A 16566-nucleotide genomic window follows, 5' to 3' on the forward strand; every position below is an offset into this window, starting at 1 on the left:
AAAACTCAGATAGCCAATAATAATTTTACAACTGTGTTAAATATCCAATTAAGATGCTTTGAGAACCAAAACTAACTCACTCTGAATTAAATTTTCATCATGAACATAACGCACTCGTTCACTACCCTTCAGCCTAACTGGAATGTTGTCTGCTGATTTCTTCTTGCTGAAAAGTTATCAAAAATGCAAACCTCTTGAAATAGGAACAAATAATGTGTCATGGTATTTGTGGCTGCAGTACGTTTACTGAAAATAAAACGAAGATTTAATGGGTCTCAGCTGCCAGTCTCCTAGTCATTATGGATTAATATTTCTATGCCATCAAAATTCCTGCTGTTCATTACTTCTAAATTTGTTTCTATTACATATATATAAAGAGGAAATAAACTACAAAATAAATTTCAGCCTACAATTTGATCAAAAGAGACTTCAATCTTCCTTAGACAAACTTCTAAATTCAGCTAATTTTACCAAAAAAACTAATTAATTAGATGCAAACATGTTTTAACAAATTCTTAATTCAAATAAAAAAATTCCAAACCACCTATGCAGGGACCCTAATATCATTATGGATCTAGTACTGGATTTTTTGTAATTATAGACGTTCCAGTCTGAATACTGACTCCAAGTTTTACTGCTTCAACTTCTTACAACCTGAATTTGACAAAATTAAATTTAATATCTACAAGAATATCAATTCGTCTTCCCTACAGTGAATGCAATAATAATTCTTTCATTTTAATATCAAAAGACTTCAAGCAATTGGTTTATGAATGATACTAAAGTAATTTGATATTGCCAGGAATCTGGATATCTTCCTGATGTTGATGATCACCATAATCACGTACAGTTTGGACATAGTCAATGAATGACCTTCAATTAAAGGTTCTAATGAAACTTGGAACTAAATTCAGACCAGTACAAAGGATCAGCAAGAACTACAGCCTCAACAGTATTGAAAATAACCTGAATGAACTTTTAATTAAAACAGCATATAAACTCAGTTCTCATAGTAATGTATTTTTAGAGTGGAAAGAAGAGGTTTTTATAAAATTAAGAAGAGAATAAATAAACTGAATTTACAAGAAATTTAAATGAGTGCACTTAAGTACAGAATGCTGGAAATTAAGAGGATATTTACTGTTATTATAATCATATACAATATATACATAAAACAAGCAGTGATTTCAGTTTCATGTGAAAACACTTTTACAGCCAAATAATTGAAATTGAACTTCATCAGCTTATTATCTACCAAAAACAAATGGCAAAGAAGCTCTCATCATCAGTGAACTAAAAGTCTTTAACCACAAACTTAAAATTTCTTCTCCACCTGACTGCAACAAATTATCTAACCTATGTGCTCTTCCCAAATTGTCTACGAAACCACTTAAATTCCTATTTACAGTGAATGGTAACAAAAATTATAAGTAAAATATTGACTATTTATTTGTAATTCAACTTTAAAAAAAATTTGTTGCATTATTTTTAGTTCAGTTAACCAAGATCACACTTTCTTTTGGATTATCAACAATAACCTCCCTGTTATTTCAGCAGTTAAAAATCTTAAAATTCAAAAAATTAACTGCTTTGATTTTGAAACCTCTATGCTATTCTTCCTTTTGAAAGAAATTAACAGCAGTCTGCTACTACTTCCAGATTTATTTCCTGAAACGCTTACTATTTTAACAAAAGACAAATAGAAAGATTTCTTCCATTACATGCTTTCTCACAGCTATATTAAATTTAATGACTACATTTTAAAATGAATCAACCTTATCCTTATGGACACTAATTTATCTTCATAAGTCTGCAATTTATACTTATTAACAAAAGAATATCCATTTTCAGAAGTCTTTGGATTATTTAAAACTATTTGCCAATACCTACAGGTACATAGACGATATTATTACTTTCAATAATTTTGGAACTATTGAGAAATTTCATATGTAGCCTTCTTCCTTAACACTGAAAACTAATACAAGTGAACAAGAAATAGATTTTCTTGATCTGTAAATTATTCAATACAATAAAATTAAACTTTGCGATAAAAGAACTGAATTTAAATTTACTGCTATTAAGCTAATTAATTGGCATACCAGCTTATCAAAAGTTATTAGCAACACAGTAATCAATCAAATTAATAAAACCAAAAATATCTGTACCGAAATAGACCACTTAAATGATAAATTAAGTTTTATTCACACAAGTTCTTACAATCAAATTCCTTCCCAATAATTAATTTTTCATTTAATAAAGCAGATGTTAACTTTAATATTTAAACTACACGGTCCAGTCACATTAATGTGACCACCTGTCAAAAGCCAAAATAACCACCTTTCTGAATACGGATAGCTGCAAGATCTGCAGAGAGTGAGTCAGTGAGGTTCTGAAAGGTACTCACAAGGTTGTGTAGCCATGTCTATTCCAGTGTCAAGATTGCACGATTGATCTATAGTGCGAATAACCTGTCGAGGTAGTCTCGTCGATTCTTGATTGGGTTTAAGTCTGGGAAGTCCTGGTGACCAAGGGAGTACGGTCATCCTGGTGCTCTTCAAATCTTGAACGTACATTGCGAGCTGTATGACACATTGCATTGTCATCCTGGTGTTGAGAAAATGCTGATCATGCTGAGAAAAATCGATCTGCATGTAAGGGGAAGGACCATGTCTGCCAGAACAGATGCATACTTCTGTTGATCCATCACGCCTTCTACAATGATGGGTTGAACTAGAGAATGCCACGAAAACATTCCCGAGACCATAATGCTCCTTCCTCTAGCTTGGCTCTTTCCAGGAATTGTTCCAGGGTATTTGTTTTCATAGGTTTCATGCTGTATAACTCAATGTCCATCTTTCCGATGGAGTATAAAATGTGATTCATTGGAAAAGCCACCTATCGCTAGTCAGTGAACGTCCGGTTGTACTGGTGGACAAATTCCAGTCTTCGTCGTCAGTGAACAAGTCAGCATAAGCATATGAACCAAGTGTTTGTTGAGAAGGCCCATATGTGGCAGCGTTCTCTGAACTGTTGCTGAGTACACACTGTCGGTAGTCCTTTGGTTCATCTCGGCAGTCTGTTGCTCAACAGATGCATGTCTATTTGCCCGAATGCATCTCCAGTAAAAGTAGCGAATTCTCACTAGAAGAACGGATGACTGCAGAGGAAGTTTATAACAACCTTGTTATTTTAACTAAACAGAACAAAAAATGCATTCACTCATTGCTCACAAACTTAACCACTACTTGTGGCTGAGTAACTTGAACAGAAAATAGTATGTACAATTTCAGTAAACTAGTTTAGCTACACGACTGGCAGCTGAGCCTAGATTATCAATATAATCTAAAGTAAGGGGCTAGCAACTATTCAATTATGAAGCTACCTTTCAAACACGCAGCATAAATTCAGATTTAGCTCTCCTACTATGAGCTCTTAAAATCTGCTTCTTAAATGCTATTTCTGAACTCACATAGATTTGCATATATGTCATTTAAATTTGCATTCTGGCAGGAATTTGAAAATAGAAAGGAAGGAAAGTTTCTTAAAATAAAAATAATCGGTTAGAACAAAATAAGGTCTTTACAAACTCACTGAATCACAAAAAAAAAAAAAAAATACTGAACTTGGGGTCTTCATTGAGCAGTCATCAACTCTTTTTTAATGCAATTTTTATTTTATTTTATTTATTTATTTATTTTATTTATTTATTTATTTATTTTACAGAATTATAATAGAAACCCAAAAGTTTTTTCAAGAGTAATTTTTTTTGGCCATTGCATGAATTGTCTTTTAGAACCCAATAATTTTGTTACCGAATGTACAGGGTGCCCCCGATGTAAATGAATAGTCATAAAGTCAGTGTTTGTTAGTGTCTTTCTGAGCTGAAATAAAACTACAAAAATTTGGGGGGGGGGTCAGTTAAAGCTTGTTTCTAAACATGGCCTCATCTCTCCATTATCAGAGTGTATTCATTAAACTCTATATTTTGCAAATTTTACTATATTTAAATGTTGACGTATCTATATTTATATGAACCACCATTTTCAGTCATGAATTTCTTGCAGGAATTTTCTCTTATTAATTTATCATATCAGACAAACAACTAAAAATTAGGGATTTCTAAATCATACTTTTTGTGTGTGAGTATGTTTGCTTTATCTGTTTTATAGGTGTTAAGAATCATCAAATTGAGACATTTTATGAGACAGCAAAGGTAACTTTCGGAAGCCTTCCTCCTGATGTAATAGAGGCTTATTTTGAAAATCCAAAACCATGGTGAGCATTCTGTAACTTTTTCATAAACTACTAGTAGTTCAAAAAAGCCATGACATCCATTGCTTAGTTTTAGACAGTAGGAAATATTAAAATAAGGTTTTTGCTAATTTTAAACTTAAGCTACACATTGGTAGTGGCAGAATTCATAATTATTTGATATTGAATTTAATGAAAATTTGGTATAGTGTATTTTTTAGAACAGCATTATCTTATAAGAACAAGCATTATATTCAACTCAAATTCAGATGGCAGTATATGAACGCTTAGTTATAGAAGAGGCTACAGTGGGTATCCAGGCATACACGGACTACTTTTTATTGGTCATTTCTGGTAGCATGGATAAAGGTACAAAAGGCGATCAATACTTTTGCAAGCTGGCCAAATCAGCACAAATTAAATATCTCAGCAGATAAAACTAAACAACTGTTTATATGCAGCCATAGAGTGCAAAATAGGAATCCCAACATCGTTAAATGGAGTCTCTATAAAAGAAGTCACCCATCTTAAATACTTAGGTATTACAATTAACAATATGCTTTCCTGGGTACCTCACATTAAAGAGCTTACGCAGAAAGTAAATCAGCTTAGCAATTCCATGGTTAGAACAACAGAACCTTATTGGGACACTAATCACTATGCTCCAAAGCTGATACAGAACAATCTAAGAAAAAATCATATTATATGGGGCTGCCATATGGGGAAAGAAGCTCACTGCCCATATGAGGAGGCAGCTTCTTACCATCCAAAGAATGCAACTTTTGATAATATGCAAAGGTTATAGAACATCCCCAACTGCATCACTGCAAGTACTGGCGGGTATCCCTCCGTTGGACCGTCTAGTGGAGAGATCATTATTAGTAAGGATATTGCGCCTGGAAAACAACATCTCTCTTGTGGCAGAGGTCATTCTACCACACAGACTATAAGAAGCGCAAGCCGATCATGCTTGGACACCCTGCAGATACAGACTTATCGCACACAGTACACCTGCAATGAATACCGCCAAATGAGAAAGCAGACTCAAAGACGGAGAAGGGTGCAGGCTGTGCCTACTGTGTACTTCAAGAAGGAGAAGTTGTTAATACTTGGGAATGATGATTGGGCGACAAAAATACCGTCTTTCAGACGGAGCTTCTTGCATTAAAAGGAGCCCTCAATTAGGAACAAAAAATATATGTAATAACTCTGCCTCAAGTTTGAAGTCCATTCGAGGGCATAAGACAAGGAGTCCTTTGGTGCAAAATATACAGAAAATTCTTCTAAAGATCCCACCAGATGACAGACCTAACCTGATCTGGATTCCAGCTGATGTGGGTATTACTGGCAACAAAGCGGCATACTTGCTTGCAAAATCTGCAGCCAATGACTCCAGTAGACTGTAAAATGCAGTAAGTGTGCCGCAGTCCTGTTTAAAAAAATCATGCTCAGTAGCCTTTTACAAGAAGGGCAGAAAGATGGGAAAGGGAAAGCACAGAGAGAACCTACAAGTTCTTTCCAAAAGTTACATGCTCAATTAAAACATACCAGCGGTGCACAAACTCAATTCTACACTGGCCATGGTTCCTTCTCATATTATCTTAAGAGATTTGGCAAATGAATCTCAGAATTGTGTGAATGTGATGCTGTAGTTGATGCAGATCACTACCTCTTCAACTGCCCACACACCGATAAATTGCATTTAAAAATGCCAAGCAGCCGCAATGGGCAGAGAATACCTACGGCAATAAGCAGGCAAAAACTAAGATACGATAGAGGAGGTGATCAGGCTATGCTCAGGAAGGTGCTAAGAAATTCTCCCCCTCCCTTGAGGATTGTGTCTTCACAGCATAATTTCAATAGCAAATCAAAGCGGTGGGGGATAGGCCTTACAGAAATGGAGTACATTGAACTGACAACTCGCAGATATTAGAGCAGTAGATTAGTGTAGTTGTCTCTTGCAGTAATATCCAAGTAACTGAAGAGTAACAAAGATACTCCCTTGATAGGTACTACAACTTTAATAGCAGTTGCAACTTTTCCAAGCAATTCAACTAAAGTACCACAAAAATTAGTCACGTAACTCCCTACCCAGTTTAAGCCAGATAGTACTCAAAAACTGAGAATCAACATTAGCAAAATAGCTCACCCCGTACAATAGTAACAGGACTGTAAAGGTCCGTTCCCACTGGGGTTTATCTGTGCTAACGAACACAACTAACGCAGTCGACCCATCCCCAAAACCAGTTTTTCCCCATAGAGCAGCAAGTTGAAAAATCTGAACTGCAGGCACAGCGGAGCTAGTCGACACAGGAAACTGACTCCGTTAGCTCAGATAAACCCCAGTAGGAACGGCGCTTAAGAGCACAAATATTGTAATGTAAGCTTATTACCATCTCTTTTGTATGTACTTGTTAAGAATAATGTTGTAAACCAGCTAAAAATGACACAGAAAATCCAGTGAATGTGTAAATGAATTACAAGCTTACTTTGACTATCTCAGTAAAAGTATTATAAATATGAAATCAGATAATGTTTAAATGTGCACATAACTGTCATGATTATATTTAACTGTCACATGTAACTTGTACAAGACAATGTCTATGTCTGTAACTAACATATCTATGTTTATGCACAGGCCTTTTATGCCCACGTAATATTTATATTTTTATACGGAAAAAATAATCCCTTCTGCCAGGATGAATATTAACACCGTAAGACTTTTGCAACAAAGTCCGGTCAGTGGTTATCTCAGGTGGCGCTCAGTACCTAATCTCTACTTTGCTGACTTTCAAGTTTAAAACAGAATGCAGCATCCTTTCCATCAAATGGACAGTGCATTTAAGAACAGTAAGTCAGAGATAGGACAGAAGTCCAAAAAAGAATATTTATTGAATTTTTAATGTAAACATCTGACTGAAAGTTATCTCACATGCAATGCAAAAGTAGGAGAATTAGTAGCAATATTTATTTATGGTCAATAGGAATTTAAAAAAAAAATTAGAGCTTGAAATGCAGCTACTTTAGTCTACAAACTGGCATTTGCCAGTTTGTAGACACCACCAATGTTTGGCACTTCAAAATGAATCTGTTGATTATTCTGCCTAAAACTCTCAGTGCCATTTTTCATATCAATGAGCACCATTTTTTAGGTTAGGAACTATGTTTGCATTGCATAAACATATGTAGGGAAGAAAATATTAAAGATTTTGAGCTGTCCTCGAAATTTGTGCTGGCTCTTTAATAGGTATAGCTAATTATCCCAGTTGTAAATTCTTTGGTCCTTCCTAATCACTTCACTTTTTTGTGCTGTAGTATTTTGTAATTACCTGCTATAGTAACAATTCTGTCAGTCAGCTGAATAAAACAAGGCTGATTGCCTTTCTCTGTTTTTAATGCACTTCTAATTTTTCAGACTACATTCATTCATTTCTTTCAAAATTCTTGCTGTTGGTTGACCGCACCTTTTTGCAAGGAAAAAATTTTGCAGCATTTAATCACTTCCACATTCTGATGCTCTGCATTACTAGTTTTGGCCATTAATCGCAATCGCTATTTTTCCAACTTTAAAACAGGTTTATGTTGTCAACATTTGAATTGGTGCTAATTCAGAAGTCAAACAACAAAAATCAGCGTTAATTTACAAAATTTTCACAGGACTAGTTTCGATGGTTTTACCGAACCATCATCCTCAGCTGCAAAACCGCAAATGAACAAGATAGGGAATAATGATTAGATAAGATAAGAAAGCCTGGACAAGAATAAGCCATCTGTTGGTGAAACCAGAACTAAAACATAATTTCTTTAAAGGCCGAAGGCAAATTTGGATTGGAATTAGGATCGTTAACTAGAACAGAAAGATTTTTATGAATGTGAAATGCCTCTAGAAAATCCAGTTCTCCAATGGAAGATGTTTTTTGAATAATTTTGGCAGCAGAAAAATTGAAAGTGTGATTTTCGGACCAACAATGTTGAGCAACAGAAGACTTGTGTTTCCTTTTTTCTAACATATGCCTCATGTTCTTTGACGCGAAATTTTAAGGCTCTCTTAGTTTGGCCAATGTAAATTAAACCGCACTGGCAAGGAATCCTATAAATACCCCAGGAATTCATATCTGGAATGGGGTCCTTGAGTATAGAAGTTGGAATTTTATTGATGGGAGAGTAAACAACCCGAAAGTTAAATTTCTGCAAAATATGTGCAACTTTATAGCTAATTGATGGAAAGAAGGGAATGACAACAGAATTTTTATAATCTCCTAAAATAAGAGTGTGGCTTTTAGTGTGTTGAGATGAGAATTTTTTAACTGCTTGATTAATAATGTTGGGTGAAAAGCCCCTGTCAATAGCTATTGCTTTTAAATAATTTAGTTCTTTATCAAGGGCTAGTTTGGAGGAGCAAACTTGAAGAGCACGGAAAACATAGGAATAAAATGAAGCTAACTTTTGTTTAGTCGGATGACATGATTTAAAGTGTGGTGGAAGGCAAACCGATGAAGGTTTACGGTAAACTGTAGTACTGAAGTTGGATGTGTTACGTGTGACCAGAATGTCGAGAAACGGAAGAGAATTGCAAGTCTCAAGTTCAAAAGTGAACTGAATAGCAGGATCAATAGAATTCATTGTTGAAAGAACTCTATTTAAATCATCTTTATTACCTTCAAACAGGGTAAAAGTATCGTCTACGTAGCGGAACCATGCCGGGAAGTTTAAAGTTTCAAACAATTTTGATTCATAATAATGCATGTAGATATCAGCCAGGATGGGACTGAGGGGGCTTCCCATGGCTAATCCCTCAGTTTGCTTGTAATATTTATTTTGGAAAACAAAATGTGTTTGTTTCAAACAGAGTTGAGTGAGAGAAATTAGCTCATCAATTTCGATGCAAGAGAAATGAAATTCGCGAAGTCTGGTTTCTAGACATCTTAATGCACCCTCCACTGGGACATTGGTGAATAACGATTTTACATCAAAAGAAACCATGAGTAAATTACGAGGAGAAATGTTTCTAACCTTTTTTACAAACTCTATTGAATTTTTTATGGTGTAAATGTTATTGTCTAATAGATTGGAAAATCTAGAAACTAAATATTTAGCTAATGGATACGAGGCAGTACCTAAATTTGATACAATAGGGCGGAAAGGAATACCACTTTTATGAATTTTGGGAAGAGCATATAATCTGGCACAATTCGCAACAGATGGGATAAGCGAATGTTTTAAGTTGCTTGAAATGATTTGCAAAGATTTGATCGCAGTTTTTATTTTGGATAAGTCCAAAGGTGAAGGATCTTTAGGGATCGGATTATATGGTCCTTCGTTTAAGAGTTTAGTGACACCATCGATGTAAGTGTTCTTATCCATGACGGCTATCTTGCCACCTTTGTCGGCCTTTGAAATGACAATATCCGGGTTAGAATGAATCTCGCGCATTGTAGCTCTTTCTCTCGCAGTTAGATTTGGTTTCAAAGGTTTATTATTGAATTTCAGATTATGAGCGATAAGATGCCTAATCATTTCTTTCTGTGAATCTGAAACTTTACTGAACTTGAAAGCTTTTTCGATAAAAGCCAAAATCTTTGGAATCGAGGGTTTACAGGTTTGTGAGAAGTTAAAATTATATTTTAGAATTCTCTCTTGTTCTTCTGAAAGACTAACATTAGAAATATTAACTATTGGCTTGATGTTTACAATGGGAAGATTTTTTGAACTACTTGAACTGGAAGACTGTAAAAGAAGTTTTTCGAATTTAACTGCAAGTGTGTTTTTATGACGGTTAACTGCATTCTCCGTTCTAGACCAAGACTTTTGTTCAAGGGCAGTGAATTTTGGATATGTTTTAGCGAGTTCCAGATGAAGCTTATAGAGTTCATGTTCAATTTTGGACAATTGTTGACGTGTATCCCTTATCACGGATCGAAGTAAGGCAAGTTTGCAATTTAACAGAATTCTTGAAACGCGACTCGAAGGTTTTTGATTAGATTTGATTTGAATAAAATTGGGGATCAATTTTTTACATTTACATTTAAGTAAAAAGTCAAGATGATTCAGGAATTTTTGCCGTTTCAGGCGTAATTTAGTGAAACGATTAACGGATGAAGGCATGATAAACAATGCAGAAAATCAAACTAAATTAACTGAGCAATAATAAAGTACACACAAAATAGCAGAAAAATCCCTCACTGAAATGAATAGAAAACAAAATGTTTGTAAGCAAAATGCATGAAATCAGACAAGCAAAGCACAATATCCAAATGTACAAAACATAAACATAACTTGAAAATTGCAAAAATGTACTCACCGAAACTCCTACAATCACAAAATGGCGGCCACACCACGTGCAAAAAACCACGTGCACGTTTTTGTTGTTTGACTTCTGAATTAGTATTTATTCGGCGTGTTATTGTGTCTTAATTTGAATTGGTGGTTTGTGAATTTCTCTGCAGGTTTTTTGAAATAGTATACTGTAGCTATCACGGTGTCATTTAAATTTCAATAATTAATAAAGTTATATAAAATCAAAAACGTATATTCTTCCACCTTATTGTTTCAAAATTTGTAACTTTTCTTTTTTTAAATGGAAAGGAGCCAAAATTACTTTAAGTCGGCCTTGAAACCTGATCTGAATTAGCAGAGGAAAAGTGTATAAATTAGTGACATATTGCCTACATGTGGTTTGATAAAATTTGCTTGGTAAAATGCGTAAAAACGAAATTTCCCAGTATTTTAAACTAGCTTACAGAGATGAGTTTCTGTGTATTAAAGAATCATGAAATTAAAATACTTATGCATTTTATAACGTGTGGAGAGCAATTTTATATTTTTATATATTGTCTATTTTTATGTGGGGAATATTATCTCTAGGTGGAAAAAAGCCATTAGGAAAAATCTCACATAAGAAAAACATAAATTGTGCAAATTTGGTTAAATGTCAAAGGTGGCAAATTATTCAAATAAATCTGCTTGATTCTGAATTTAGTGTTACCTAGGTTAAGTGTTTGCTTTCTCAGCTTTTGACTGAGCACAACATTAATTTGAATGCTGTGGATCATATTGATCCTCTGTTTAAGAAGATGCTTCCTGATTCAAATGCTGGAAAGAAATATTAATTCTAGAACAAAAACTTCTTCATTCTTAGTAAGATGGCAAATGTTCATGAGAAACGCCTCATAAATAATTTTCATAAATCTTCCTTCTCCTCTTTGTTTATGGAAATAATGAATGTGATTTGCATCCAGTTGTTGTAAACTATTTTTAATGAGGCAAAAGATTAAAGTAGTATTGTTCTGTGGCTTCCTAATTTAATTAGTAGTAACTCAGCATGTCAGTATATTTCAATGATGATTGCTAATAAATTGACTAAATTCAATATTCCCATATCAAACTGTATTTTTTCTCTGAAGATAATGCATCCATTATGACTAATCATTTTAAAGGTATGGCAGACTTCCTGAAAAGTGCCAAAAGAAATGAATCTTTATGGCTTACCCATGTTATTTTATGCATTTAACAGCAAAAAAATTCATCCGCTACATTACCGGTAAACATAGATCAAATTTTAGTCGATATATTCTAGCACTTAAGAAAAAATGCTAATGAAACGCATTTAAAAACTTTCTAGCAATTTCATCATGAGAAAGGAGTAAGAAAAATACATGTGGGGGGGGGTACCGCTGTCTCTTGGTAAAGAGCTAAAAATGCTAATATAGAACAGTTGAATCCATTGTAAGTTTTTTACATGAAGTAAACTTAAATTACGAGTTCAGAACTATTGATAAAGGCAAAATAGCATGACAGAGTGAACTTTTGTTTTTCGAGAGAATAAAACTGGACGAAGAAATCCTTCAAAAGAAGAATGAAGAAATATATTTATGTAAAAAAGGAAAGATCTTTGATTTTCTTTCATCTAACCTGAACCTTTTAAGGTTTTTTTATTTCACTTTTTAATTTGTTTATTATTATCTGTTCCTGATTTTGATGAATTAAATATATATCTACAGTTTGCTTAACCAAAGATTCTCATTTCGAATAAATTGCTTGGGATATTATTGCGAGGACTTAATAAATTTGATAGAAATTCCTTAACATCATTTGGGAAATCAGAAAGATAAAAATTAAAAATTTGTTTATTAGAAATTATACTTTTGAATTGCTTAAAAAAAATTAAAACATAATGAGAAAAAAGATTTTTTTGCATCTGTTTAGTAGTATTTTAAAAATGCATCTAATTATATTATTAGAAAACTGAAAAGTAAAATATAACTTTTTACAGCACTCACTAATTTAAAAGAAAGTAATAATTCTTTTATTAGTGTTCAATATTTCTTGGTCAAATTTCCATTTCTGCTCAATAAAGGCTGGAGAGAATAATGATGTAGCATACAATGAATTGTAGAAATAATTAACAATAGTCAAGTGTGAAGAATTTGAATTGTTACAGCCAGAACATTGTGGTATGGTGTCATATAATTTCATAGGAAGGATCTGTACATTAGATGAAATTCCTAAATAGGAATCTTGCTAAAATTCTGAAAGCTTCATTAACCTCACTTCACCACAGTGGGGAGTATAAGTGCATTTTTAGCATTGCTCAAAAATGAATATGTCAAATACAAATTTTAAAAATATCAGTCTTGCTCCTATATAACAACAAAAGCTCTTAAGGATATCATGACTGTCAACAATAAGCATCTAAGTCAAAAATATTAATGCTATGAAGCTGAATTTTCTTATTTCTTTTTAACAAAAGCAAATTCAGCTGAGTGTGTTAAAATTAATTTGTGAGTTTTATTTTTCTAATTATGTAAATGTAATGTGTCCTTTTTTTCCTTTTTTCAGAAAGCTTCATTAACTTCTCTTCACAGCAGTGTGGAGTATAAGTGCATTTTTAGCATTGTTCAAAAATTTATATGTCAAATGCAAATTTTAAAAATATCAGTCCTGCTCCTCTATAACAACATGAACTCTTAAGAATATCATGACTGTCAACAGTAAGCATCCAAGTCGAAAATATCAATGCTGTGAAGCTGGATTTTTCTTATTCCTTTATAACAAAAGCAAATTCAGCCACTCTGAGTATGTTAAAATGAATTTATGTGAGTTTTATTTTCCTAATAGTATAAATGTAATGTATCCTTTTCTTTAATTTACATTTTATGGCATTCTGAATTTTTTCCAAAAGTATTCTGATTTTTTACTCTTAGGAGGTAGGCAGGTATGCATTTTTATCAAACAATACCTGGGAACTGTTCATTTGTTTTGGTGTTTTAAAATATATTTTCTGAAAAGGATGTGATAGTAACTAGCCTAAATTTATTTCTTTTTATAGGGCCAATGTTGGTGGATATGCTATAGAACGCCTAGGAGGCACCTTAATTGAAAGTATTGAAGGAAATTATTATACTGTTGTTGGGTTTCCTGTGCATAAATTCTGTAAGGAAATCTATAGGATGTGCTCCGAGGGCCTACTGTAATTCCACAGATATTTACCCTAAGGTAATGGACAAATTCATTCCATATGTATATCGGTAATTAGTAAAAAAACATTGAATAAATAGCTAAGCAACTTTTTGTGATATGCACTGAAGAAAAAATGCTCGTCTTTTCTCAAATCTGATCTCAACATTGAAAATGTGTGCAGAATTCATCAGTTAGCAACTATACATTCCAGGGATACTTTATACGGAAGTTTGAGTTTTCTTGTGTGAATCCAAAGTATACGTTGATGGAAAATATCATGAAGAACAACTTCTGTATCATTATATGATGAACAACATCATCATTATATGATGGTTCAGAAAACTTGCAAAGTGATTTATATGAACTAGACTTCTGTATTGATTTATTGCTGATTGTAAAACTTATCTATAAAAATTTTGGCAAACTTTTCATTATTATTATATTTTGAGAATCTACGTTTGTACAAAGTTACATTTCCTACTCTAAGTTTCATTTCTAGAATTGAACTAAAAATTTTTATCTCTGTAAGTTTTAACTTTGACATTTATTTTTTAACTTTATAAATTTTAATTTGTATTGTTATGTTTGATAAGAATATTAAATACTGTTGCAAGCCATGTATTTGTGAAGACCTTTTCGATAATTACGACAAATAAGCAGGGAAAAAACTGTTTGACAGTACTTTGTAATTAATGACCGTACACAACCAAATAATAGTTTAAACAGCTTAAGGAGAACACTGAGATAAGGCACATTCTCCTTAGCACATGTGAAATATCATAGGTTATCAATATCACTTGCAAAGTAAACTCTAAAAACTCTTCACAATTCCCTCAGCTAGCTCTTTGACCTGTGCTACTCTCTGAAGTGATTTACTACTGGTTGTCAGATCCAAATTTATATAGTGTTGCCTAGTTTTCTTGAAGATTTGGGAAAAATCGCTAATACAGTTTCAAATATACATTTTTCAAAATTCACTGCCTGTCAAGAGAATTTCAGTCTATATATCATATTCTAATTCAGCTATTTTCACAAGCTGATCGATTTAAAATCACAGAGTCAGCAATTTTATTCAAGAAATAAACATCTACAAATGGCTTTAAATTTAATTACTCTAAAATAAATATGCATTAAAATTGTTGCATAAAATGCGACAAATAGCTAAAATATACAACAATACACAAAAGCAGTGCAATTCAATGACTTCAAAATATTTACAGAACTTTGCAGTACTGAACTTAAAACATTTCCAAATGAAATTTATTGCAAAGAATGTACCTTGTATATTTTCTATAGGGTGGTTTTGATAGCTTAATGTCCGTCACTAAATCTATTAAATGCTTTAAATCTGGCAAGTTTGTTCCCATATCAGAAAAAATTTAACACAAATGATCAGCCATTATTTTTAATAATACTTCAAAGTTACCTTTGTTAAGCACTTATTTTTTTAAGGAAAATTATTAACATTCAGTACATCTTTAAATTATCCATAAGCAAAAGTCATTGAGTTCAACTTTCCAACAGAGAGTTTATCATTTCAACAATGTCAGAGCCAGAAAGCAGATTACTCTTCAGAATTAATTCTTTATTCTGTGCCCAGGGAATCTGATGTTGTTTTAGAAAATCTGCTACAGTCAAAAGTCATTAATCCGGACCTCAACGCATGCGCATAATACGTTGACGCATGCGCGTTTAATGTATAACGGACGGTATAAGCTAAGCTAAAATTATCTAATTATCTATTTCAGTTAATGTTTCAGATTGCGTTGTTCCTTAATCTTCGAATTGGATCCGGCTTATTATTTTTTGCAGATTGTTAGAGCAATTTTATAAAAGTAAGCTTGAACTTTCGATTATGTCAAATAGAATTTCCGATATATATTTACTACTATGTAAAGGATCTACAAAGCGAAAGTATGTTTCGATGTCCATCAAAACAAAAAATGGAATTGCTGCAAAAAATGGATAAAGGCATATCCTTTTTTTCTCTAACCATTCTGAAATATGTTTATCAATTTCATACTGCTCTGTGGGGGGGGACGTCGCGGCGCGCAATGAACTGGAAGTTGATCTGTCAGCACTATCCTTATCTTCAGGGCAGATGTTTTTATTTTATTCAGCTTATAATTCCTTACTAAATTTAGTACTATTTCATCTTGATATATTCCGTCTTAGATATGATTTAAATCTAATTCCTCTTCATTATAAATATCACAAGTACACATCAAATAGTTTTCTGGTCGCAATTTTCTAATTTCGACTATGCGTAATGTATGCTTTACGCATGCGCGCATTGAAAGAAATGTTTAATAAAGTAAACAAATAAATATTAAGCTTTTTTTTTTTTTTTTGTAAATTTTGATACCCTTTAGATCATAATTGCTCTTTATTTCTTTAATTACGGTTTCATATTTTTAATTTTATAATTTCTGCGTGCCATCTTACCAGATTTAAACTGATGATCTATAACCCGGAAAAATCGATAATCCGGAATGGTCGAAGTCCCAACGAGTCCGGATTAAAGACTTTTGACTGTATTTTCTATGCTGTTCTTTTCTGCTTCGCAGGAATTGTGTGCATAATTTCCTTTTCTATATCTTTCTCAGAAAGTTGTGCAAGCGGATGCTTTTTTCTGAAGTATTGACATGAGAAAAAGTCACATAATTTTGCAGAACTTGTCTTCACCGTCCATTTTCTTTTTTAAGATATTTTGAATTTGTGTATCTAAATCACTCAAATGTTTATATTCAAATCGCTGTGTATGATACAGGGCTATCATAGCAAATTTGTTATTATGTTCCATGTGTAAGGGATGATAAGACACTTACTGAAAGCTAAGAAAGCATCACCTTTTTG

The 16566-nt window shown here is 33.0% G+C and overlaps 1 protein-coding gene across 4 annotated transcripts in view; it reads left to right on the plus strand.

Annotated features, from left to right (window-relative positions):
• LOC118182767 (uncharacterized) overlaps positions 1–14321 on the plus strand; it is a 74044-nt gene extending 59723 nt beyond the window's left edge. For 2 of the 4 annotated variants that reach the window (XM_035352150.2, XM_035352149.2), the window contains 2 exons: positions 4170–4275; positions 13580–14321. In XM_035352150.2, coding sequence (XP_035208041.1) covers positions 4170–4275; positions 13580–13724 — 251 coding nt within the window. In that variant the 3' untranslated portion in view covers positions 13725–14321. Of the gene's footprint in view, positions 1–4169; positions 4276–13089; positions 13347–13579 lie in introns of all 4 variants that reach the window. The other 2 variants (XR_004757115.2, XR_004757114.2) reach the window with 2 other exon arrangements.
• The last annotated feature ends 2245 nt before the right edge of the window (positions 14322–16566 follow it).

Source organism: Stegodyphus dumicola, chromosome X1 (genome assembly GCF_044657685.1).
Source record: "Stegodyphus dumicola isolate Sdum_Otavi_A_Nest chromosome X1, ASM4465768v1".
NCBI classification, from domain to species: domain Eukaryota; kingdom Metazoa; phylum Arthropoda; class Arachnida; order Araneae; family Eresidae; genus Stegodyphus; species Stegodyphus dumicola.